Source organism: Bubalus bubalis, chromosome 10, assembly GCF_019923935.1.
Source record: "Bubalus bubalis isolate 160015118507 breed Murrah chromosome 10, NDDB_SH_1, whole genome shotgun sequence".
NCBI classification, from domain to species: Eukaryota; Metazoa; Chordata; class Mammalia; order Artiodactyla; family Bovidae; genus Bubalus; species Bubalus bubalis.
The window spans coordinates 21,017,466-21,043,553 of record NC_059166.1 but is presented as its reverse complement, the minus strand read 5'-3'; the positions used below and the strand labels follow the sequence as shown (position 1 = coordinate 21,043,553).

Genomic DNA, 26,088 nt, shown 5'->3' with positions numbered 1-26,088 from the left:
GTGTGATCCACAATGTTTTGTCCTAGAATATTTTTACTATTGAAAGGAAACCAGTACCCAATTAGGCAGTCACTTCCTACTATTCCCTCTGCACAACCCTTAATCTGATTTCTCTCAATGGAATTGCCTATTCTGGATTATTTCCTATAAATGGAATTGAATCCTACAACATGGGGCCTTTTGTGTACAGCTTCTTTCGCTTAGCATGTTTTTCAAGAAATACCATATCCTTTTGCAATTAAAATAAAGAAAACTATGTAAATCAGGAAGAAAAAAAGATACGTTGGAAACTAAATGACATCTGAGGTAAGTTAATGAGGCAGTGCAGTTACCTCAGAATACAACTCAAGTTTTCAGGATTGATTGGTGCTTACACACTGCTCAGACGAACAATACATCTTCAACACTTTAAATGCAGCATCAAAGTCTTTAGAATTCATATCCACTGATTTATTAATCATTTAAAGCAACTTATTTCATATGTCAGAGTTTTTAATCATAGACTACTGGAATGTTGTAGGCAATCAAAACTATTCATTTCAAATCTCTAATAGGTTAACAGCTTTTTAAAGTTATTGGTTGATATAAAAGACATCCAGTTGACATTAATTAAATATTCACTGGGTAATTTTACTCTTGAACAGATGTAGTAACACATTATTGTTTCTATTTCTATGACTTCTTTTAATCAAATAATGTGATGAAACTTGAATACTGATAATTCTTCAACCCTACAAACTTGTGAGCTTTAAAAGAAGACTTTAAAAAAAACTAAGTTACTTTATCAAATCTGAACTTTCTTGACCAAGTGACAAAACATAGGCTGATCTGATCAGCAAAAGTTTCTGAAAACTCTGTGTGCTTAATCTGGGTTTTTTGATCACCTGATTAGAAAACTGAAGTCATAGGATAAAACAAGAAACAATGGCAATTAATGTGGAAAGGAAAACTTCAATGGGAAAAAAAAAATCTAGGACAACAAAAGGCAGGATCTTCTTTTTTCAACTTTAATCTTTTGAAGGAGAACAAATTATTGCTCCTGTTCTTGTATTAGACCACTGAATAATAATTTAATAGTGTTACTCTCTGACTGGAAGGGGTATAGAAAGCTATCTAACTCTAGTCAGTTCCTCCCCGACAAGTATGAAACAACACATATATCTACCTATTTACCTGTTTGAAGATCTGAGTAAAAAATTCTAATAATTTATATTAGAAAAAGGGAAAAATTAAACCTGATAAATTTGCTTTTACTGAGAAAGGACAATTTGACCTGGTTAGTCAGTTCGTCTTAAAAGAGTTCAACAGAAATGCAGTTTTCTTTCAAACAAACAAACAATTAAACACCACTACAACAACTCAGGTACTGGAGGATCATTTCCTATCATATTTACAAGCAAACAGGTTAATAATACGATTGGGGGATGCTTAAAATTCTACTGGTGTTAGTGAAAAAGAAACAGATTTCAATTACTTCTGCTGTCAGTTTGCTTCAGAAAATGCTTTTCTTCATAGTAAATAAGATGCTTCAGTACAGCATGTCAAAAATAAAAAATTATAAAAGAGTCATCAATGAATTTTGTTGTATTTCTATAGAGCATGTTCATGCATCATCCTTGTATGTAACTCGTTTCTATGTAGTTTATTAAATTAAAGTCACTCCCCACATAACACATTGGAATGTCGAACATTCTGAATACAAAATGTCAGTTTTGAAATGTCCTAAGGTAAAATAGCACTTTAAGATGTATCTCCATTAGTATATCTCAACATGTTGTTTATTAAAATATACTTGGCCAATTTATGGAGATTTCATATACAAATAAATATATGTATAAACAATACATTTACAGAATTTTTACAAATCACAGATGCAGCAAAATACTCCTGAAAACTCAGCAAAAGACTATTTTTGCAAAGGATTTTCAGAGCAGCATTCTGTACTTGATTTCTATTAATACTTTGTTTCCTTTTGGTATTACCCAATAACTCATTCTAAAACACTTGTTAGGAATCAAATATTCTATGCAACAATATTTTCCAAAATAATTTCCCTACATCTGAATGTCCCTTCTCTTTATGCATTTGTAAACAACTGTGTCAGAACACATTGCTCTCACTCTAATACACACATCAGTACCTAGGTTTTTTCATCCATACAATGCTAACTTAAAAGAAAGGTCTTACCTTTTGAACTTACTTAGTGCTTTTAAATCAAGGAAAAACAGTGTAAAAGATGACTTTAAAGGAAACTGTTCTTCCTCTTCCTTTATTTTACTTAAAAAGGACTTTACAAGTTGGCCTTTACTTTGTACACCTTATACTTTTTTGTTCGGAAATCAGATTTATATCAAATTTCTAAAAATATCACTGAATTATTTTAACCACAATGGATGAGTCACTGATAAATTGATTAAAGGCATGACTTACACATTCTTGCTTCCAAGGCCTCACAGGCTTGTCAAAACTGCTAAGAGCTACATTTAGTTAACCAGCTAAATACACATCAGAGAAATTATTTCCATCAGAAGGCTCTGTCCAGCCTTTTGAAAGAATGAGGGATTTCTTTCTACTGTAATTCTTAAGACTCACCTCTACAGGTTCCAATTAATCACTCTCCAGTGTGATGTGTCATGCATGAAATATTTTTTAATGTTTCCAAAACTATCCCTTAGAAAATTTAAAAAATAAACTGTCTTTTTAGACTGGGATGCAAAACATGAAATCATGTTTTGCTTCTAAACACCAACACCTACATACAAATTGCCAGAAATTAAAAATCTATTACCAGTGTTGTTGAATAAACCACCAAATCTGCAAGGATCCCAATCTTCAATGTTAAAGGATAGTTAATAATAGTAATAATATTCTTGGGCATGTAGCACATGTAGCACAGGGTCAAAGACCAAAAGAGAGTCAGTATTACTGATAAATCAGAAACCCAATCTTTAATACCTCTTATTGATAGCACTGAAAGAATTACTACAGAATTCTTTTCAAATTTAATCCAGTATCTTTTTATATCTACCCCATTTATCCTAGAAATCTAATATGTTCACGAGTCTACAACCACTAGAGAATGAATGACGATAAGCTAACTGTTAGTGCTAATAAACAATCTGCAAGTTACTTCGACCAGAAGAAACACTAATGAAACACTAGTAATAAGAATAAATTTAAAATACTAGTAAATACTAGCTTTTTAAAAAAATGTCCAATAATCATGGTACCCAATGTATTAATATTTTTCATATGGCTGTAAGATCAAGACAACATATATCATTAAATTTAATCATTTAAGTAATACTAATAAATTACTATTACTCTTAATTTTGGGACTATACATGTAGGTACCTATACACATGTATCTATTCTAACAATGTATTACTCACAAGAAGACTGGGCATGTCCCAGGCTTTCCTCTAAATTCTCACGTTACCATGCATCAGAATCTTCTGGGGAGGCCTTTGTTAAAAGATTGCTGGTTCCCACCCCCGAGTTTCAGATGCTGTAAGTCTGTGAAGAGGTCCAAAAATCTGCATTTTGAACTAATTCCCAGGTGATGCTGATGGTCAAGGGGCCATACTTTGGGAAACACTACTCTTAAGTGATCTGTGAACCTCAGAAGCTACAGTGAGGGAGAGAGAAAGAAAGAGGGACAGAGGGTGGGGAAAGAGAGGGAGAGAGAGAAAGAGGCAAGGACGGAGGGAGAAGGGGGAAAAGAAAGGTTGAGATTAAGCTAATAGGCAGTTCTGGGGACAAAGGCAGAGGAGAAAAGTGAATTCAGGTATTTCCTTCCTTCCTAATACTTGCCTTTATCTTGCTGGCTAGCAAAGACTAAGGAATCAATCAAGACCTCAAATGACAACATACTTGGCCAACACACAAACCTTTTCATGCTTAAAAGGCTACACAGATTGTTCCCACTACAAGTTTTAGAAAAAATACTATTGCCAGAAACTCTTCAGCCATTCAACAGCCCCAGGTGGGGCTACTTTAAAGAAGACACTGAAGGGGCAGAGAAAGCTAACTATTGAGTTTTCCGTATTAAATAAAAATAGTAATAATGTTCACCAGTAAAACATGGGTGAGCAATGATAATCATCAAGCAACTCCTATAACATGCAGAAAATCTCACTATAGAAACAGTATGACTGTGTCTCAACTTTGTCAAACAAGGATGAATATTTTATTTAAATGTAGGTTTTTTTCAAGTTACTGAGCCATATAAAGGAAAATATTAATTTTATTAGAACTTGAACAAATACTACACAAAGAAAACATTTTAACAAAATAATATGGTGGCATAACAAACTAAAAGAAAACAGCCAAAGATGTGTAAAAGAAAATAAAAGGTGAAAAATGGTAAATATCTCCGGATCTAGTGTGAAAAATAAGGAGTCTAAACTTAAACGAACAAGGATTTTTAAAAAGCACAACCATAAAACAAAAAGTTAATGTTTGTGCTATCCTAACCAGACATATTCTTCAGCAAAACTTCAAGAGGCAGAATTATATTTTACAGTATTTGATATCTTACTTCTGACTTTTTCACAGAAATAGACTGTTTATGTAATTCAAATCTCACAGTTCAAAACGATAGTTTAAGCACTGAGAAATAAGTATTCTACTAATTAAAATGACAGGTGAGGCAAAACAACTAATTAGTCTTCAATGCTGTATTTTTCAACTGTAATAAGGACTTGATCCAACCAAATCAGGTTTTAAGCAATTCAGAATTCTTTTGTAATGCCCAAAGAATGCCTCTTCCCAGCCCGATTGCCATATATGGGAATCAAGAATCTAGTTAACAATAGAGCACTCTTAGGGTCAAAAGTAGGAAGAGAAGACAAAACAGAGTTTTGAAATTTTATATATAACAAAGTCATTTGTAACCATTTCAGACTACCAAATGCCAGAAGTTACCTAAATTATATAAGTACATGTCCCCATCTTTGCCATTTATCTTAATACTGATATATTCATTTTTTAAACTGAGCATATCAGGTTAATGATAGCATAAATCAATTTGAAAACTATAATAAAATACCTCAAGAACAGGTCTTTGAAGATATTTCTGTTAAATTTTGATTTTTACATAAAGGTGCAATTCTTACTTTTTTGATAGAGAAGTGTATGGAATATTAACCTGGAAATGTTTTAAAGAGATTGTCAACCAAGACAGGCTTCTCTGCAGTTCATGATTGTCATCTTAAAAGGACAGCAAATGTCACATTTTTACATGTCTTAAAACAACATAATTGTGATTTTTATAAACACCAAAAGGCAAAAATTTTAAACACTTCTGAAAAAAGTTAAGCCCTTTGCACTGTGAATATCTGAAATTTATTCACAGAACATGCCCAACTCAAACTTAAAATGGGGCATACAGTCAGTTGTCCCTCAGTGTCTGCAGAAGATTGGTTCCAGGACTCCCTGCAATACCAAAATTCACAGGTGTTCAACTGCTTCATATAAAATGGCACAGTATCTGCACATAACCCATGCACACCTCCCATACACTTTATATCATCTCTAAACTATTAACAGTACCTAATGCAAAGACTGAAGGCAGGAAAAGGGGATGACAGAGCATGAGATGGTTAGATGGCATCACCGACTCGATGGACATGAGTTTTAGCAAGCTCCAGGAGTTGGTGATGGACAGGGAAGCCTGGCACGCGTTGCAGTCTATAGGGTTGCATAGAATCAGACAAGACTGAGCGACTGAACTGAATGTAATGAAAACACCATGTAAACAATTGTAAATATAATGTAGTAGTAGTGTAATGTTAGTTGTTCAGTCATGTCTGACTCTTTGTGACCCCATGTACTGTAGCTTGCCAGGCTCCTCTGTCCATGGAATTCTTCAGGCAAGAATACTGGAGTGGGTGGCCATTTCCTTCTCCAGGAGATCTTCCTGATCCATGGATCAAACCATGTCTCCTGCATTGCAGGCAGATACTTTACTGTCTGAGCCACCAGGAAAGCCCAAATATAGTGGAAGTGCTACGTAAATAGTTGAAGATGAGTGGCAAATTCAAGTTGTGTTTTTTGGAATTTCATGGAATTTTTTTTTTCCAAATATTTTCCATCCTTTGATTGAATCCATGGATATCCAGATATGAAGGGTCGACTATATTTTCTTCTCTCCAAATATCAAATTCCTAGCAAATATATAAAATTTCAAATTAAATTCACAGGCTTTTTTGGGGTTTGATTTTGCTTTAACCTGTCGTAACATACTGCCATGAGTCTTTGGATGTGGCATCTAATCAAAAAAAGCTGCAAATGGTAACTCTCTGTATGAGAGGTGTAAATACAAAAGGAGACATTTTTGTGGACTATTTTTAAAACACGATAAATGGCATTATCAACATCATTCACGATTTAAATATTATGTTTACATTACAGATCATTTCCATATTAACAATTATGTAACGGGAACACTAGAAAATAAAAATTTTATAATGTTTTTATGCAGTGCTTAAGCAACTGAATGTTTAATCTGAAGAGCCTATGATGTAAAAATCAGAATCAAAGTTTTGCTTTTTGAATGCATGGGTTGTAACCCACAGAAAATGAGGAGTAAATTGTTTGGTCAGGATCTTGTTAGTTTAAGAAGCAAAAAATGTAAGAACCAAAATATGCACACCATTAAAAATACTAATTCTGAAAATTATGTAGCCAAAAATTAAATCACCCTGTCCAGCAAGTTCCAAAAAATTCACACATTTCAAATATTAAGGCAACTTTTTCCCAACTAATCAGTACTTTATAAAAATATATGTCACTTCAAAACATTATATACATAGTGACAATAAATTTAGCTAGTTGTAATCTTTAATACATTAATAAGGTGTCACATATTACAAAGAAATTATACTAGGAGCTTGCATGTATGTGCAAGTGGAATTTGACTTTTTAAAGTACAGGTTTTAAAACTGAGCGAAGTGAACGTCCTTCTTTAGTGAGTTCTCGCGTCACGCACATACACGGCAGTGGGATCGCTTCCTCCCGCTTCTCTACAATGTTGTAACTGCACTTCTTCAGGTGGTCAGCCATGCTCAGGATGTCAGCAAACTTCCATTCATCGACAGAACAAAATGCAGTACTGAATCGCCATACCTAGAACAAAATTCTACTTCAGATTTAAACCAGCCAATTTATAAGAATTAAAACATATTTCTTGCTCGAACTACATTCATTTCTGTTATGAGAAATAAGTTTCAAGTGGCTTGCTACAAAATTCGTTTTGATACAAATCTTTTTATTAAATATTTATAAGATAACTTCTATGACATTATGACTTTAAGAAATCTAGTAACAAAAAAGAAAAAAACTTAGCATTAAAAAATCATATCCAACCTAGCTTATTAAGCAATTTTTAATTTCTATAGAACATTTAGAGTCACTTCCTAAAATAACATACACTCTACTAGATTTTCATCCTACCCAAAGGACTATGTATATAGGAGATATTGATAATACAAGTGTTTTTTCTCCAAAAAAATGTCCATTACACCATATGAAGTATACTAAAAAACACTCTAGGATACTGTGCAGAGGAACCTTTTCTCTTCACTACTTATAAATAGTAAAGGCATTTAGTAATACTGACGAATACAAGTACTTCAATGTTTTTGGAAATTTTTATAGAACTTTTTGTAAAATGAACAGTTCTTAATTCCATATCATTATAGAATGCATTTCTGGGAAAAAATGCACGTAAGAACTTTTGGAGAAGGCTTTCTTGACAAGATAAGGTCTGAAGAATAAGCAGGATATACCAAGGAGATGACGATCACAAGCTCCAGAAACAGGTTCCCAGGTCTGAATCCGAGGACAAGTTATTTAACCAGTTTTTTTAATCCATAAATAGGGACAGTAGATTAAATAAACTAATAAAAGTGCACACTGTCTACACATTTCAAGCATTCAAACGGACGTCTCAGGGACAGTGTACTCAAACACCTTAAGGCAAGAAGAAAACATTCAACAACTGCTAGTAAATTCCATGGCTGGAATGGAAACTGAAGAGGCAAGTAAGGACAAAATTATGAAAACTCTTAAATGTTTCATTAAGGAATCTGCCCCTAACCCAGGGCAATGGACAGACATTTTAAAAGTGTTTAAGCACTACAGCGTAAGAACTGTATTCAAGAATTATTTACCACTCTACGTCTTCTACAGGCAATATGTTGGAGAGGGACTCAGTTGGAAACAGAAGCCCAGTAAGGAAGTGGCTGCTATAGTAACCCAGAAGAGAACGGCAGGCAGGACCAACCAGGGAAACAGCAGTAGAAAAGGGAAGTGAACCTGAGAGGCGTGAAGAAGGGGGACAGCAGGACTGTGTGAATACCAGGAGAAGGAAATAAAGGGGGAAAAGGGGCTAACCTTAACTCCCAAATTCCTAGTTTAGGCAACTTAAGAGATGCTAATGCAACTTTCTGAGATTAAGAGGGGTAGAGAAATGGAGAAGGCTGGATAAGCTGAGTTTACTGAAGATAATCAAATGGAGATGTCCAGTAGGTGCCTATATATAATGACCTGGAATTCAGAGGAGAAAATGGCCAGGGATATACACATGTAAGCTATTTGTATAAATGATGGCAATTTAAACTCCACAAGTAGATGACATTTTCTGTAGTGATAGAATCCCCAGAAAATATTTCACCTCATAGATCAATACTAGTGGGCAAGGACAAAAAGGGACCATGCTCTGAGTGTCCCAGCCCAATGGCAGAAATACACCAAATCATGTAGTAAATGAAGACAAACACATACTCACATATACACAGCAAGTATGAAATTTTCTACATAAAATAACTGACGTGCTTATTTACTGGTCAAAGTTTCAGGAGAGCACAGAAGTAGATTCAAAATTCTCAAAAACTGGAGCAATGAAAAAAAAAAAAAACAAAAAACTGGAGCAATGAGTAAAAATAAGAGAAAACCTAAGGGTGGTAAAAACAAAGTACCCAGAAATATGACCCCTGTTCAACCAATATGAAGGTTATTAAAGTTTTTTGTACTTTATGAAATCAAATTTTCATTTTAAAAATGCTCTAAAATGAAAAAACACTTTCAATCAAAGACAGTTGTAATGCCTTCTAGTTTCTACTGGATAGTGCCTCAAACAGAAGCTGGCAAAAATAAGATATCACACAAGGAAAATGGTGGAGCTAGGCTTTGTTCCCAGACCTGCCTAAATCTCCTGGTCAAGCTTCCAATCTGCAACACACCCTTGTTCCGTGCTAAACCCACAGTCCCCACCACCACCACCAAATCCTACTGCCTTTATTTCACTTCAAGCCATCTCCACATCCATCCATTTTGTTTTCTATATCCCAAATTGACACTGTCAAACTGTGGTGATACAGAAGAAGATTCTTGAGAGTCCCTTTGACTGCAAGAAGACCTAATTAGTCAATCCTAAAGGGAATCAACCCTGAATACTCATTGGAAGGACTGATGCCGAAGCCCCAATACTTTGGCCACTTGATGTGAAGAGACAACTCACTGGAAAAGATGCTGATGCTGGGAAAGACTGAAGGCAAAAGGAGAAGTGGGCAGCAGAGGATGAGATGGTTGGATGGCATCACAGACTCAATGGACATGAATCTGGGCAAACTCTGGGAGACAGTGAAGGACAGGGAAGCCTGGCCTGCTGCAGTCTATGGGGCTGCAATGTGTCAGATGCAACTTAGGGACTGAACAACATACCCCAAATACTCCACTGGTCACCTGCTAGTAGGAGACTTTTTTTTCATGTCTCCTTGTTTAAGTTTTACTTGTAACAACCAAGTTCTAAGAAAGAAAGGGCTAAGAATGTACAGAAGCTGCCAACTGCAAGCAATTAAAAAGAAACCTCCTCCTTGATTCCTCCATCATTCTACAGTGCAAATGTTTCAGATGGAGCCCAAATTAGAAAGAAGGTGGTTAATATGGACTCAAGCAAAGGGAGTTGTTTCAGAAGAAGTAGGAACAGAACCCCTCAACTGAAGAACTACAAGTGGCCTCTGTCATATGACATTAGAATCTAGTTCTAGGATGTCTGCAATAAATATGTGATTATGACTAACAATTCTAACAATGTATTCACATTTTTATTAATTATCTTTATAAAAAAGTTGGTCATCATACTGAATTATTTTTAAGGATGGTCAATTTCACAATGGGCTTCCCACGTGGCATTAGTGGTAAAGAATCTGCATGTCAGTGCAGGAAATATTAAGAGACACAGGTTTGATCCCTGGGTCGGAAGATCCCCTGGAGGAGGGCACAGCAACCCACTCCAGTATTCTTGCCTGAAGAATCCCATGGACAGAGGAGCTTGGCAGGCTACAGTCCATAGGGTCAACAAAGACATGGACATGACTAAAGCAACTTAGCATGCATGCATGCAATTTCACAACAAGGATGATCAATTTCACAGCAACAACATTATTAAGTGCCTATGATATGTCAAATATGGGGTTGATACAATTAAATCACACCAACCTTTTCTTTTATCTGCCATGACGAATTTCCTTCTGGATACTTCTTTTTCCCCCACTGAAGTATGACCATTCCACGAGACTGGAGAAGACTGCCACAAACATCCCTCATTAACTTGGATACACATGAGAGCTGGCATAAGCTGAAGCCATCGAGAAACCCTGCAATATGTTGCAGGACTTCAAAAGGAAGACTACTTAGATGGTCACTATGTAAACCCAGCACACAGTTTCTAGCAGGCTCTACTAACACTGTAGATACAGACGGCTGAACTCCAAATGACCGCAAATGGTGGTCATGTATAATCTTTGCTCCTTGTGTTGATGGACAAAATCTACGCTGTGAATAGGTACAACCATAATATGCTAGAGGACACCTCTGTTCCATCCAGCCGTTGAGTCCAGCATGAATGTCACCATGCACGTTCTTAAAATGTGATGAAAATTCTTTTCTTCTAAATAATTGTCCACAAACAAATGTAAACATTGGACGCTGCTTGGGCTGGTACCTAGCGACACATTCCAATACTAAGTCCAGCCCCAGTGTCTGAAAAGGGCTTGGATTTGAAAGCTGTGGGTTGGCATGATCACAAGCTGAAGCTGAAGCTATTTCCCCAACCATTGTATTTGTAGCTAAAATGGCAGATGGAAGTGAAAAAGTCTGAGTCCCAAAGTCAACATGATAAACATCAGCCATGCGACTATCAGATATACCCCTCCCACCTGGAGAATCTCCTAGACAAAACAGTAATGCTGCTGTGATTAGATCTATTCCTTGGAGACCCATTGGATCTTCCGCAACTTCCAAATCTGATGTATCTACTGCTTTATCTTCCTTTGGTTTAGACCAACATGAATTCGAAAGAAATTTGAATGAAGGAGGGTGACTGAAAGATAAGACATCCACATTCCGTAGGTCCCCTAAGTCTACTTTTTTCCAACACAAGTCTTCATCATCATCTGGCATAAGGATATGCTGAACCGTGCCATTAGGCAAAGCATTAGGTGGTATTACTTCCCGAACTTGTGCTGCTACTAAAAGTGGACTAGAAGGTTCTGAAGAGCCACCTGACGCTACACATTCTCCATTTGTTAAGTTACTTTGTTTTGAGTCAGTATGTAAATCCTGGTTCTGCTCAATGACCTGTGCACATATATCTTCCAAAGGAAAGCCATTACAAAGAGCAGAAGTGCCATAAGAACTGGCATTAAAGTCACATAATAAATCACTTGAACCATTTTGTTCCAACTGGGCATTCTGACTCATGTCCTTATGGTCAATCCCACCTACTGCTCCCATCTCATCCTCATAAAGATGGTCCTGGTCTTTCTGGTTTCTATTCTGTAAGCTTTCTCTGGCTTTTTGCTCTTCATTCATTTCATTTAGGGAAGCACAAAGACTCGTACTTAGCATGCCAATGTCTCTTGTAGCAGTATTCAGAATATCTAAAGCAGCAGCCAAACTTCGGGTTGTTTCAACAGTAGCTTGATAAAGTGCACCATAAGATTCTTCATCAACTGACACCAAACCATTAGTATGTGGTATTTCTGAGACACTTGGTTTAACTGAGATCTGTTCTCTAGGTTCTGACACTTTATCAGTTGCTTTTGACATCATGGTGGCTACTTTGAGAGATTCTAAGAGCATCCGTTGGTCTTGAAGGGCCAAGGCCATATCTAATTGTGCCACTTCATCAACATCTCTGCTTAGATTTTCATATGATTTCCGGTCTGCATAACTAACTGGCCATCGGTTCCATTCCATGGTACAGCACACCACACTTGCAGGACACATTTCTAGATGTTCAGCAACTTTATTTCGAGCCATTGTAAATGGACATCCAAAGTCACTATTTAAGCAAGGCACTCGTTCAAATGGACATAAAAGTCGATGCTCATCAGCCTTACATGCATGGAAAACTGCTCCACAAACCAATGGACAACCAATCAAGTCACAGGAAATCCCAGGCTCTGGTCTTGTCATACATCGTCTACTGACACAATTAACACAGTGCGAATGCTGCAGCTCCTCCTCCATGATGGCCAGTCCAGCTCTGGTTATTGAGATGGAAAAGAAATAAGATGTTAGGCAAAAAGCAGTTGGTTTTTAAAACAATGTTTTAAGAATAAAAATCAAATCATGAAGGTATATTGGCTTATACGGAATGAAATATATAAAATAAACATTTAATGAGTTTATTTTACATATAATTGATCTATCTTGAACCAACTTGAGAAATCAACTCAAGAAGTCAAAAATTCATTTTTACATAACACGTAACAATCTGCTCAAAAGGCCAAACGTTTCAAAATATAATACTTAAATTCTAGTATATTGTGTAGTATATAAATTAACATCAAAAACAAGTTAATACATATTTAACTTCGAGATTTCAGAGAACACTTGTATCTTTTTACATTTTAATTAAACTGATTATATGTACCCCACATTGCACAGACCTCATCATATTCCTAAAATAATCTAAATTTCATGAAAATACTTAACTAGAATCTGATTAGAAGTTTTCTTTATATTCTTTCTAAATACATAAATTCAGATTTCAGCTATTGACCTCTCCTTCTACATATGCCTTAAGAAATTCTATAACAAATCAAGAGAGTAAGTCTTATTATTAATAAAACATAGAGGGCACTTAACCAAAAAATATAAGTTCTAGCTCCAGTTCTGTGACAGTGGGCAAATCACTTACTTCTGAAGGCCATGGTTTCCATTCATTTATTCAACACTTATTTATTGCTTAACTGCCATGTACCATGTGTTTGGTATGGCAATATAAAGATTAGGAGACACAGTGCCGCTTCTCAAGGAGCTACAGCACAAGATCAGAGATGAAAGTAAAGTCATGCCACTTTTTAATATGATTAACACGACAGAGAAAATAATCAATACGAGAAGAGAGTAGAGAAGAATTCACAGCAGTCTTGAAAGATGAGAAGTCTTAAGCATAGGAGGGTAGGGTTAGAAAGGAAGAAGGGTATTCAATGCTGAAGTAACAGCATATGCAAATACAGAATGCAAAACCTGGCAAAACATGCTGAGGGACCCTCAAGTCTCCCAGTGTTGTTGGCTCACAGGTGACATGCAAAGTACCTGTGAGAGAAGACAGATCATGGAAAGTGTGCTGCATGTTATTCTAAGGAGTTCAGACTTCCAGTAGTTAGAAATCACTGAGGATTTTAAGCAAAGAAATAGCATCCATAAAATAACATGAAAGAATTACAGATAACTAATGGTTTTCCCTGCTTTTATCAAGAAAAGTTTTATACACAGAGAAAGCACTGCCACAATGCACCGATTTAAATTATAATTACTAAGCCTATTCAATGTCTTCTTTTCTATAAATCTTCAACTTCTTTAATGGCTTGTTCCTATTAGCAGCAAAAACTTAGAAGACTATTTCTTCTTTAAACCCTAAGTAATAAAGCAGTATCTTGCTTTTGCTACTACTTTGTTCCTATTCACTCAAGCTTTCAAAAGAAAAACAACAAATAAACAAACCCTGTTAACGTCCCATGTACTCTTCAGCCCTCTAACATGGCTTTTTTTTTTTTACAACCACTCATTAAAACAGCTGCATCAAGATTCCCAGTGCTAAATTCAAAGGGCATTTTTTCCAGACCTCATCTTTTTAGCCATTACATCACTTTGTTGACTAATTCCTCCTCCTTTCCGAACTACTATCTTTCTTTAGTTTCTATGATCTCACATTTCCCTGCTTTTCCCCCTATTTCTGGTTATTCCTTAATTTTTTCTTCTAAAATATTTCTCTTCTTCAAGGATCCATGTTCTTTCTGGTTCAATCTATACATTCTCCCAGGGTGCTCTCAATTTCTCAAAAGCTTCAATTGCCACTTATATGCTGAAAATCTATCTGTACCTCCTGCCCAGATCCCTCGTCCAAACTTCAGATCTCTAAAGCTACTTACTTACTATATACCTCCACTTGCATATGGCACAGGTAACTCACCTCAAAATTCCCCAAATTAATAATTTCCTGGATAAGAAGCCAATTTTTAGCCTATTTTCTTCACTTCAGTGCATAAGAGATTGCTAGCTCTTTCAATATTTTTTTCCATAAATTCAAATCTTGCATCTAGGTGGCTAATGTAAAATAATTATTCCCCAGATAGCTATTTCTTTGTCTCTAGGACAGACTTAATTTTCCTCAAACTCAAATAGCAAAAGTTTTTTTTGTTTGTTTGTTTGTTTTTGCTATTTGACAGAGTTTTTGTTGATTAAGCAGCAAAGTTCTGAGTTGATATTATGGTATGTACTGATGCCAGGGACAGAAGAAAACAAGGCACACATTTATCCACAAAACTACATTTTAAAATGTTTTTAAAAGTTACAAATTATGAATACTTCTGAATGTTTATCCCTATGAAATTTAAAGCCAAGGAAATGACCTATAAATTAAAGATATACTGCTAAACGGGTAAAAATAGAACAAACGACAGGCTAATGATGACATTTGTAACTTATGCAGAGAAACTTTAATAAGACAAATTTTACTGAATGATTAGATTGTGAAAACAGCTGCAGCTTTCTTATTTTGCAACTAGACCGAGTTCATCTCACATGCTGAAGGTTATAAACTTGACTGTTACTAAGAGAGAAACCTAAAAATACAAGCAGTTCCAACAGAAGTGACCAATGCTCTCAGAACTAATAGGAACACTTTATGTTACATGCACATCATATGACCGCACCAGACAGAACACATCTCAAAACATGCCTTAATTCAGATGTGTTTAAAATAGCAACTGTTACAAATAACTGAGTTAATGCATAACAGCAACAACTTTAAAAGGCTGAAGTAGAAGGCTCTCAAGGTTCAAAATAAATAGACTCCTCCACACTATTCCTCCTTTGGACAAATGCTTAAAAAAATAATAAATACAAGTATCCACAGAGGTAAGTCCATAACATTTATTATTTATTGAAGTAGGCTTAAAGGAAAAAGGAACATTAACTAGATACTCTATCCTTCTTGGTATTAATATATACCATGTTAATGTCACTTAATCCTTGTAACAGCCCAGAGAAAACTGAGGTTATAGAAAGGCTAAGTGACTTACCCAAGGTCATCTACCTAGTAAGTGGCAGAGCTAGGACTGCAATCTATATCTGATCAATATATATGGACAAAAACAGATAAGCTTACTTACAAAAGTTTAAGAAAATAAGACAGCACTTCAGTAACCAGTGATGCAATTTTAAGATGTTATTTGAGGAATGGAGGTTACACAACTTTGCTTTGCTTGTAGTTTATCCCAGCACTTAATCACTCTTGTGGTCAAGAAAGTCTTTTTGGTCCTTTCTAATTATAATAGCACATTACTTTGCTTTGAACATTAGTGTTTTACTAAATTATTTTTTAAAAAACTTACATATGTAATGCTCAATATAAATGTACAAAACAGTACAAATTTACTGTTTGTAAACTGAGCTGTTTACTCAAAACAGTTGTACAAAGAAGCAATCAAGTTTAAGTCCATTTTACAATTAAATATATTAAGAAATAAGATTTTTAAGAATGCACTAGACAATACCCAAAGAGTATTCTCAGGTATTCTTTCAAAATTTAAAACTTTCAGATCCATCCTCTTTCAAAATCGCTATTATCAAATTAAACATGCCTCCAAAAAGTATTTCACAATTGCTCAGGAATTCTATGAAACAAGTTTAAAATGTCGATCCCTGATTTATCAGTTGAACAGTGACACAGCAGGTCCGGCAGAAAACATATTGTTACAACTGAGCTTCAAGCTCAAGATGAGCTTAATTTAAAACTCCCCAATATTAAGTTTTTTAAAAAACTCTAAAACAGAATCTTAATCTTCCAAATAACATATCTATTTACACTTAAAGTTGAATGACTGGAAAAAGTTTCATTAGACTGCAAAATATTGTAAATGATTAAATGCTTTACGATAGTTTCAATTTTCTCCAACAGAAATTCTAGGCCAACTCATAATCTGCGGCTAACAAGTAATCCATAAAAACAATTTTAAGACATGGCATTTGCCCATACAGTGAAATGAGATCTTGTTATTTAAGGCTATTTCTAGACATAAAGATATTGCCTTCAAAAAAGAATTATTTTTCCAAATTCATTACAATACATAAATAAAGAACTGCAAATTAACTTGATTTTAAAATATGCTAAATCAAGTCATCCAAATATTCAACACAACTTGCTGCCTCAGGCTGATCTTAAGGTCTGCCTCTGACTCAAAGACAGAAAGACACAGATACGGACACACACACACACATACTCTGTCTCTCTCCTCCCCCCTTTCCTGTTGTCTCAAATCTTTATCAGCTTAAATGGTACTTTTCCACATATGCAAAGGCAAGGTATGACACGGATTCCATATATTCATGTGTTCATTAACACACAGCATTTTTCCTTGGTAATACTAGTCATGTTGCTCTTGCTGTTTAGTCACTAAGTCATGCCTGACTCTTTCGTGACCCCATGGACTGTAGTCTGCCACACTCCTCTGTCCATGGGATTTCCCAGGCAAGAATTCTGGAGGGCAAGAATTCTGGAGTGAGTTTCCATTTCCTTCTCCAGGGGATCTCCAGTGTTCCTTGTATTCAAGATTGTGCCTTAATTAGAGCCTTGTTTATTAATATGAGTGAAATTATTATAGTACAAGAAATAACCAAATGGATTCCAAAACAATTCTTGATCCATGGAAAGCTACATACATCATAAAAACATACTTTATAAATCTATTATTAGTCAACCAGATTGAGTCAAAATTAAAAATTACTTCATTGTACCTTCTACAAAAAGTCAAAAGTATTCAAACATTTACTAAGCATCTAGGGCATATGTTCCAGGCATTATATGTGGAATAAGCTAAACTGTCCATCAAAAAAAGCAAATCAAAGGGGAAAATAAAGAAAATTAATTTCAATCTTCCATTGTTTAAAAAAATAATAACAAAAGGCACAGAAGGAAATGTTTAACTGTATATTTTCTTTAACTTTTTAATGAATCCTGCAGTCTAGTTAGTTTACTGACTACAGAGGGATGCAATTCAAAAAGAAAAGCAGAAATCGAGGTCTCCACATGTGTGCAGGTGACTGAGTACGCAGAGGGTGAGGAAAGGAAGTGTCATAAGTCTACTTCCTTAATATTACAATATGATATTAGACCTTTACTGACAAAGGTCCGTATAGTTAAAGCTATGGTTTTCCCAGTAGTCATGTATGGATGCGACAGTTGGACCGTAAAGAAAGCTGAGTACCAAAGAATTGATGTTTTTGAACTGTGGTGTTGGAGAAGACTCTTGAGAGTCCCTTGGACTGCAAGGAAATCAGTCCAGTCCATCCTAAAGGAAAGCAGTCCTGAATATTCATTGGAAGGTCTGATGCTGAAGTTCCAATACTTTGGCTACCTGATGTGAAGAACTGACTCACTGGAAAAGACTCTGATGCTGGCAAAGACTGAAGGCAGGAGGAGAAGGGAATGACAGAGGATGAGACGGTTGGATGGCATCACCAACTCGATGGACATGAGTTTGAGCAATATCTGGGAGCTGGTGATGGGCAGGGAAGCCTGGCGTGCTGCAGTCCATGGGATTGCAAAGAGTCGGACATGACTGAGCGACTAAACTGAATGATATTAGATTAAAAAAAATTCCACTGAGACAATAAAATGTTGCTTCACTGAACGGCTGAAATGGAACTACAGACAGACTTGCTCATTAGTTAACCAGTAAGTCTATGACTGCAATTTCATATTTAGCAATCAGTTTTAACTCCTCCAGAGCAAGTCCCATGCTTACTGCATAGTCAGAGGTGCTACTGCACAATAAATACAAACACTGCTGCTGATTTACTGATAGGTGCATTCAGTCTTAAAGGCCATAATAAAAATATAACCTCAATTGGATGTTTTATTTTATTGGTATAAAATGGGGGGCTGGGATGACTAGCCAAGACTGAAAAATCCAAGATCATTAAACTCCCATCTTAAACTACCTGGCCTACTGATGAGTTCAAAATGGCTAAACTGGTTACACTGTATACATTCGTTTATTAAATTTTGGTTCTGACTTTTTTTTTTTAATAGAATGATGACCTAATTATGTGGAATTTTGTTTTCAAGTTTTTACCCTTCCAGTTATGATATAATCAAAACATAAATCTTGCATTTCTAAATATGGTCATAGGTAACTTATCTCAAAGTGAAAATCCTACTTGAAATTGTTCTCCACTAAATAAACAAAAGAAATTACTATCGAGTTACATCAGAAATTAAAATAACAAATATTAATATTTAATATTCATACCAGAACCTATTTGAGTTGATACTCAGATAAAAATAATCCACCAGAATGGTGGAACTCAACTTATTACAACGGGCAGCATGGCACAGGGGAATGGGCTTCCAAGAACTCAGCTTTGTGACCGTGATGTAATCACTCTACTGGGAAAACCACCTAGTACTCTACAAAGGTTGGTTATAATTATTAGCGTGTCCAGTACGACACAAACAAGTATTGCTCAGAAGACAGATCACTTTACGCAACAGACACACACACATGCACAAAACTTTATCTATATATATATATATTTCTATATCAGGTCATTTATACTTATAAAGTTTATTAAAAACAATCATATGAGGATCTAATGCTAACATTACCCACTTTTAAAAAAAAAAAAGACAAACCTTTTTGGAAAAAGATTTTCAAAGACTGGGTTGTAATTGAGGCATGCTTATCCTGTATTTAACTATTGAGCTACCTATAGTGTAAAAACCACTAGTCCAAAGCCAATCTCACTTATTTCATCAAAAATAAATTTGAAATTAATATTTTATAGCCTTTTGACTGAAGACTTGAATATTAATAAATTCTACAAATACCATGTCATTCCACAGCATGTGCTAACGTCTTTTAATGAAACAAGCAGTCATGGTAACTTAGTTACAAGAGTTACCAAAACCACCCCAAATAGCATAAGGCTTATGCCATTAAAAGCCACATTTTAGTAACACAGCCTATCAAATAGTAAACACACATGAAACAAGACCTATTTTGGTGACCTTAAAGCACCTCTCTAACTATATACAGTATCTCAAAATATGTACTATTTTTCTTTAATAGCATATTAGGACATTTTGTTTATTAAAAAAAAAAGTCTCCAATGCTAGCCATACAAAAGTACTGGATTGAAATTAAATACCTAGTACACTTGGAATGCATAAAAGTTTGCCTATATCGGAAACTTCAGTTCTCTGATAACACTCTCAAAACTCCACCCACTAACAATTCCAGAATCACACATACACAAAAGAGCTATGTCACCGCATTAAAATACCAAATAAAAACAAATTAGCAACTTAAAAAGTTAGCAAAACATCATGTTATCCCCAATTAAACTTCTGTAGTAAGAAACAGTGACTAAGCATAAAGGACATGATTCAGCGAAAACTGTAAACTGAAAACCTGAACCCTTAGGAAAACCCTCATCTTTCATTTTATGCTACTCTCTTCCCTCTTGGCCGTCAACAACTCTGGAAAAGCTTAAAAAATATGAGGAAATGCAAAATCTGTTAATAGAATTTCTAGGACTCTAAAGGACACAAAAATGGATTGAAATGTAGCAAACAGAAATTAAAAGCTTAGAAAGCTTGGGGTTTTGTATGTAAAGTTTTAAGTTAATCTACACTGATACCAGAATGCCCATAAATAACTTCATCTTGGATCCAAGTCAACAAAGTAATTATGGAATAAAAGGTCAATTCCTTCCCAAGCATCTTTTATCCAAGACTTACGACATGGCTCAGAAAGAAAAACAAGACACAGGGAGAGCGTGGAATGGAATACTAGAACCATGATAAACAACACGCTGTTCTGGCTCTATTCTCTACATACACGCGTAAAAAAACGCGCTCAAAGGAGATTACTTTGAATTCAACGTGCACGCTATGCTCCCTTCCCAGCAATGCACTTCCACGAGACAGGACACAAACAACTTGGAAATGGTCATATCCCTCAGACCTATAAAATCAGGATATTTCTCCTGAACGAGGACTGAGGCTAAGACTAAGATCCTCTCACTTCCATGAATGGAAAAGTTACCAACTTCACTCATCCCGTGGAGACAGTCGGCGATGCCTCTCAGCATTACTTTAACCCGCCTGTTCCCAAACAAAGCAAGTTTCTAATCTGCAAAAGGGAAAAGAAGCCGGGTTTTCGAGGATCTTAGGGCTTCCTAAGTTTAACTCTGGCTTCTCCCCCACCTACCCTCACCCACAGACCCGCGAGCCCGGGTGGCACCGAGGGGTCGGCCCGCGGGGTCTGAGGCGCCATTTGCCGGCGGCCTTCAGGGCCGGCCGGGCAGCGGGCTGGGCGCAGAGGCCAAGCCGCCGCCGCCCTCTCACCGCCAGGACCCGGCCTGGGAGTCGCGGAATCCCCGTGAGGCCGTGTTTACTCCGCCCCAGGCCCGGCCGGGCCCGCCCGCCGCAACGCCGCCTCCGGCTCGGCCGCCGCCTCTGCCCCCGGGCACAGCCCGGGCCGCGCCAGCCTCCCGGGCAGGCTGCCCCCGACACTCACCGGCCGGCCCGGCCGAACCGCGGCCCAAATCCCAGCCGCCGCGGCCGCCGTGCCCAGCTGCTCCCCGCTGTCCCAGCGCCGCTCCGCGCCCCACACACCCGTGCAACCCGCCTCCTGCTCGCCCCTCTGCCCCACCGGGCCGCCGGCTTTTCTCTCCTTCTCCTCCTCCTCGGCCTCCTATCCGGGTGCCGGTCCTCTCTGCGCGCCCCGCCCTGCTCCGCTCCTCTCCGCTGTGCCCCGCCCACCCGGCCCAGACGGGATCTGTGGCAAGTCGGGCGGAGACGCGAGCGCCGAGCCTGCCGGGGGCGCGCACGCTGAGCTCCCACCGTCACTCGCCCTCCTCCCCGGAAGGGACGTGGCAGGAGGGTGTGGTCTGGAGTCAGAACTCGCTGGGTTCTGCGCGTTCAGCTTGCAGAGGGGTTCCGCTGGACTCCACGTGACTTCTGCCCCGCAAGTCTACCGAATCCTGTTCGATTTTAGAAGCTTGTATTCCTGAAGGGAATTCTAGGCACGCAGTTTTGGAATTCAGGAAACAGACCCAATTGAAAGTGACTACTTTTAATTGTAGGATAAGCAACCCAAATCCCTTAATTCTGGGTGCAGCAATCTTCCCCTTACGTCATATTTAGAAAATGGGGCAGCTGTCTCTGAATCTTTGATGAGCAGGCCTTTCTGCCGGCTGACCCAATGTGCCCTAGTCTTGTGTGATATAGGGCCCAGTTCAGTTCAGTCACCCAGTCGTGTCCCGACTCTGTGACCTCGTGGACTGCAGCACGCAAGGCTTCCCTGTCCATGACTAACTCCCGGAGTTTACTCAAACTCATGTCCATTGAGTTGGTGAGGCCATCCAACCATCTCATCCCCTGTCGGCACCTTCTGCCTTCAATCTTTCCTAGCATCAAGGTCTTTTCAAATGTCAGTTCTTTGCATCGGGTGGTCAAAGTATTGGAACTTCAGCCTCAGCATCAGTCCTTCCAGTGAATATTCAGGACTGATTTCCTTTAGGATGGACTGGTTGGATCTCCTTGCAGTCCAAGGGACTCTCAAGAGTCTTTTCCAACACCACAGTTCAAAAGCATCAATTCTTTGGCACTTTGCTTTCTATGTAGTGTGATTCTCACATCTATATATGACTACTGGAAAAGCCATAACTTTGACTCTACAGACCTTTGTTGACAAAGTAATGTCTTTGCTTTTTAATATGCTGTCTAGGTTGGTCATAGCTTTTCTTCCGAGGAGCAAACGTCTTTTAATTTCATGGCTGCAGTCACCATCTGCAATGATTTTGGAGCCCAAGAAAACGGTCTCTCACTTTTTCCATTGTTTCCCCATCTATTTGCCATAAAGTGATAGGACCGGATGCTATGATCTTAATTCTTTAAATGCTGAGTTTTAAACCAGCTTTTTCACTCTCCTGTTTCACTTTCATTGGTAGGCTCTTTAGTTCCTCTTTGTTTTCTGCCATAAGGGTGGTGTCATCTGCATACCTGAGATTGTTGATATTTCACCTGGCAATCTTGATTCCGGCTTGTGCTTCATCCAACCCAGCATTTCACATGATGTAATCTGTGTATTCGGAGAAGGCAATGGCACCCCACTCCAGTGTTCTTGCCTGGAGAATCCCAGGGATGGGGAAGCCTGGTGGGCTGCCATCTAGGGGGTCGCACAGAGTCGGACATGACTGAAGTGACTTAGCAGCAGCAGCAGCAGCAGCAATCTGCATATTAGGGCTTCCCTGGGGGCTCATATAGGTTAAATAAGAAGGATTACAATATACAGCCTTTCCCAATTTAGAACCAGTCTGTTGTTCCATGTCAGGTTCTGTTTGTTGCCTCTTGACCTGCATACAGATTTCTCAGGAGACAGGTAAGGTGGTCTGGTACTCCCATTTCTTAAAGAATTTTCCACAGTTTGTTGTAATCCACACAAAGGCTTTGGTGTAGTCAATAAAGCAGAAATAGATGTCTTTCTGGAACTCTCTTGCTTTTTTGATGATCCAGCAGATGTTGGCAATTTGATCTCTGAAATGTTGTTAATTTAGAACATCTGAAAGTTCTCGGTTCACATACTGTTGAAACTTAGCTTGGAGAATTTTGAGGATTACTTTGCTAGCATGTGAGATGAGTGCAGTTGTGCAATAATTTGAACATTCTCTGGCATTGCCTTTCTTGGGTTTGGAATGAAAACTGACCTTTTCTAGTCCTGTGACCACTGCTGAGTTTTCCTAATTAGCCAGCATATTGAGTGCAGCACTTTAACAGCATCATCTTTTAGGACTTGAAGTAGCTCAGCTGGAATTCCATCACCTCCACTAGCTTTGTTTGTAGTGAAGCTTCCTAAGGCTCACTTGACTTTGGCTCCAGATGCGTGATCACACCATCATGGTTATCTGGGTCATGAAGATCTTTTTTGTACAGTTCTTCTGTGTATTCTTACTACTTCTTTTTAATATCTTCTGCTTCTGTTAGGTCCATACCATTTCTGTCCTTTATTGTGCCCATCTTTGCATGAAATGTCCCCTTGGTATCTCTAATTTTCTTGAAGAGATCTCTAGTCTTTCCCATTCTATTGTTTTCCTCTATTTCTTTGTATTGATCACTTAGGAAGTCTTTCTTATCTCTCCTTGCTATTCTTTGGAACTCTGCATTCAAATGGGTTTATCTTTCCTTTTCTGCTTTGCCTTTCACTTCTCTTCTTTTCTCAGTCATTTGCAAGGCCTCCTCAGACAACCATTTTGACTTTTTGCATTTCTTTTTCTTGGGGTGTCCAGATTCTCGTAACTTCTGCTTCCCCTGGGACCAGGCTCAGCCCAGCAGGATTCAGGCAGCTGTCCCGAAGCCCTGATGGAGCAGCCCACCGAAGTCTGCTTCTGTGAGGGACTATGATCCTCCACACAGACCATAGCAGTGAGGTTGACTTTGTGGGAAAGACAGTGCGATCTAATGGAAAGGCAGCTAGAAACTGCTTTTGCAGGTTACTTTGCAAATGACTAAGGGTTGAAGAAATATCACAGAGCCATATCAAAGAACTGGGGTCCATTTCCCACTACTACTGCCATGCCTTGGTCCAAGGCCAAGGGACAGGGAGTAAAAGTGCCCGGTAGTAGTTATCCCTGATATCCCCTCATGGGCTTCTCTTGTGGCCTAGCTGGTAAAGAATCCACCTGCAATACAGGAGACCTGGGTTCAATCCTTGGTTTGGGAAGAAACCTGGAGAAGGGAAAGGCTACCCACTCCAGTATTCTGGCCTGGAGAATTCCATGGACTGTATAGTCATAGAGTTGGAAAGAGTCCGACACGACCGAGCGACTTTCACTTTCACATCCCCTTACCTCTACCCCAGTGTCCATCCTGAGGGCTCCTGCCCAAGGCAAGAGAAGGATAAAGAAATGATGACTAACAGTATATAAAAGCTAGTGTTACAAAAGACAGGAAAAATTGTACCATGCATATCAGTGCCTCATTTCCTAAATGAAAGGGGGTTGTAACAGCAACTATTAAACAAGGACATACTCCCTTAATAAAGGTTAGTTCTTTAAATAAATGAACTTAGCTTTTTGAAAAAGTTAGTCTATTTTTATTTTGTCTATTAATAATTTGGTAGTAGATGGGCCCTGGTCCTCAATCCTGAGTTTCAGAGCTACTGTCGTGAGAACTAGACAGAATGAATGGTGAAGCATGCAGGATGGCCCAGTGGGAAAAGATGTGGGCAGCCGTCTGCATGGGCTGCTACAATGGCCCTCCTTTGCTCCTCGGTTTCCCTACATTTGCTCACTGCCCTGGGTTGAGTGGCACATCTGCCCTGTGCCTCAGCTGACCTCCTATCAAATGAAGGGGCTAGAATAGAGGATCTCTGAAGCCCTTTGTAGCTTTAAAATCTCTTGATTCCATGTTTATACTTATTGAAATCTGGGGTTTTCCCCTTTACTAAGTCACCTAGCTGACACTGAGTCACTCTCAACCCCTCTCAAGCTGAGTCATTTAGTGGGTAGACCTCACAGTCTTCTTTTCGCCCTCCATCTCAATAATATCCTATGTGCAGGCATTAAAAAAACAAAAAAATCCTTTCTTCCCATCCTGTTCATTTCTTCCTGTTACCATCCTAAGCACATTTGGACTTCTGCTATTTCCTGACCTGTCTTTCCTCCTCCAGTGCTTCCCACCTCAAAACCACCACCAACTTCATTCTTCCTCTGACATTCATTTCATTTTGTCATTTCTGTATTCAGATATCTATGATGACTATCTAATGCTCATGGGGTAAGTCTCAGTTCCTGTCTTCAACTGCCCGAGGTAAATCTTTCATTCTAGCCTGATCAGTTTCCTTCTTGTCTCCATCAGACACTATACACAGTCCAATTCCAAGTCATCTGTGCTCATGTAATAACAGTGTCTGAACTTCTTCCCTCTTAGCTGTGAAGCTCTGACCCCATGTCCTCCGTGAGGCACTTCTGTAGTACAGCCTGCCTGTGTGCAGCACTTTGACCTCTGTCTCACGCCACTGTCACCTGCTTCCCCAGTGTATATCAGCCTGCAGTATCTCCAGCCCCACGGAAGCATGTTTTGCATTGTTTTCGTATCTCCCCTCAGTATCTAATATTCAGTTCAGTCGCTCAGTCGTGTCTAACTCTTTGCAACCCCATGAACCGCAGCACGCCAGGCTTCTCTGTCCATCACCAACTCCTGGAGTCTACCCAAACTCATGTCCAATGAGTTGGTGATGCCATCCAATCATCTCATCCTCTGTTGTCCCCTTCTTCTCCTGCCCCCAATCTTTTCCAGCATCAAGGTCTTTTCCAATAAGTCAGCTCTTCACATCAGGTGGCCCAAGTATTGGAGTTTCAGCTACAACAGCAGGCCTTCCAATGAACACCCAGGACTGATCTCCTTTAGGATGAACTGGTTGGATCTCCTTGCAGTCCAAGGGACTCTCAAGAATCTTCTCCAACACCACAGTTCAAAAGCATCGATTCTTTGGCACTCAGCTT

The 26,088-nt window shown here is 38.3% G+C and overlaps 1 protein-coding gene across 3 annotated transcripts; it reads right to left on the bottom strand.

Moving 5' to 3' along the window:
• Nucleotides 1-6,034: 6,034 nt before the first annotated feature.
• FBXO30 (F-box protein 30) lies at nucleotides 6,035-21,324 on the bottom strand. 3 transcript variants are annotated; one of them, XM_006059191.3, is made up of 4 exons: nucleotides 21,102-21,141; nucleotides 20,632-20,714; nucleotides 10,504-12,553; nucleotides 6,035-7,128 (listed from the first exon to the last, which is right to left on the bottom strand). In XM_006059191.3, the coding sequence occupies exons 3-4, from the start codon at nucleotides 12,535-12,537 to the stop codon at nucleotides 6,925-6,927; spliced, it is 2,238 nt and encodes a 745-aa protein (XP_006059253.2). In that variant the 5' UTR covers nucleotides 12,538-12,553; nucleotides 20,632-20,714; nucleotides 21,102-21,141; the 3' UTR covers nucleotides 6,035-6,924. The 3 variants fall into 3 exon arrangements, with proteins under 3 accessions (XP_006059253.2, XP_025150218.2, XP_006059252.2); XM_025294433.2 differs by lacking the exons at nucleotides 20,632-20,714; nucleotides 21,102-21,141 and adding an exon at nucleotides 21,200-21,324; XM_006059190.3 differs by lacking the exon at nucleotides 20,632-20,714 and having other exon boundaries at nucleotides 21,102-21,235.
• Between the last annotated feature and the right edge of the window lie 4,764 nt (nucleotides 21,325-26,088).

Excerpts from the sequence above, each read along its gene's own strand:
- FBXO30 (XM_025294433.2), bottom strand. The coding sequence starts at position 12,537 with ATGGAGGAGGAGCTGCAGCATTCGCACTGTGTTAATTGTGTCAGTAGA. Across the intron at positions 7,129-10,503 it reads CATGGCAGATAAAAGAAAAG|GTATGGCGATTCAGTACTGC; the intron begins GTTGGTGTGATT and ends ATTTTGTTCTAG.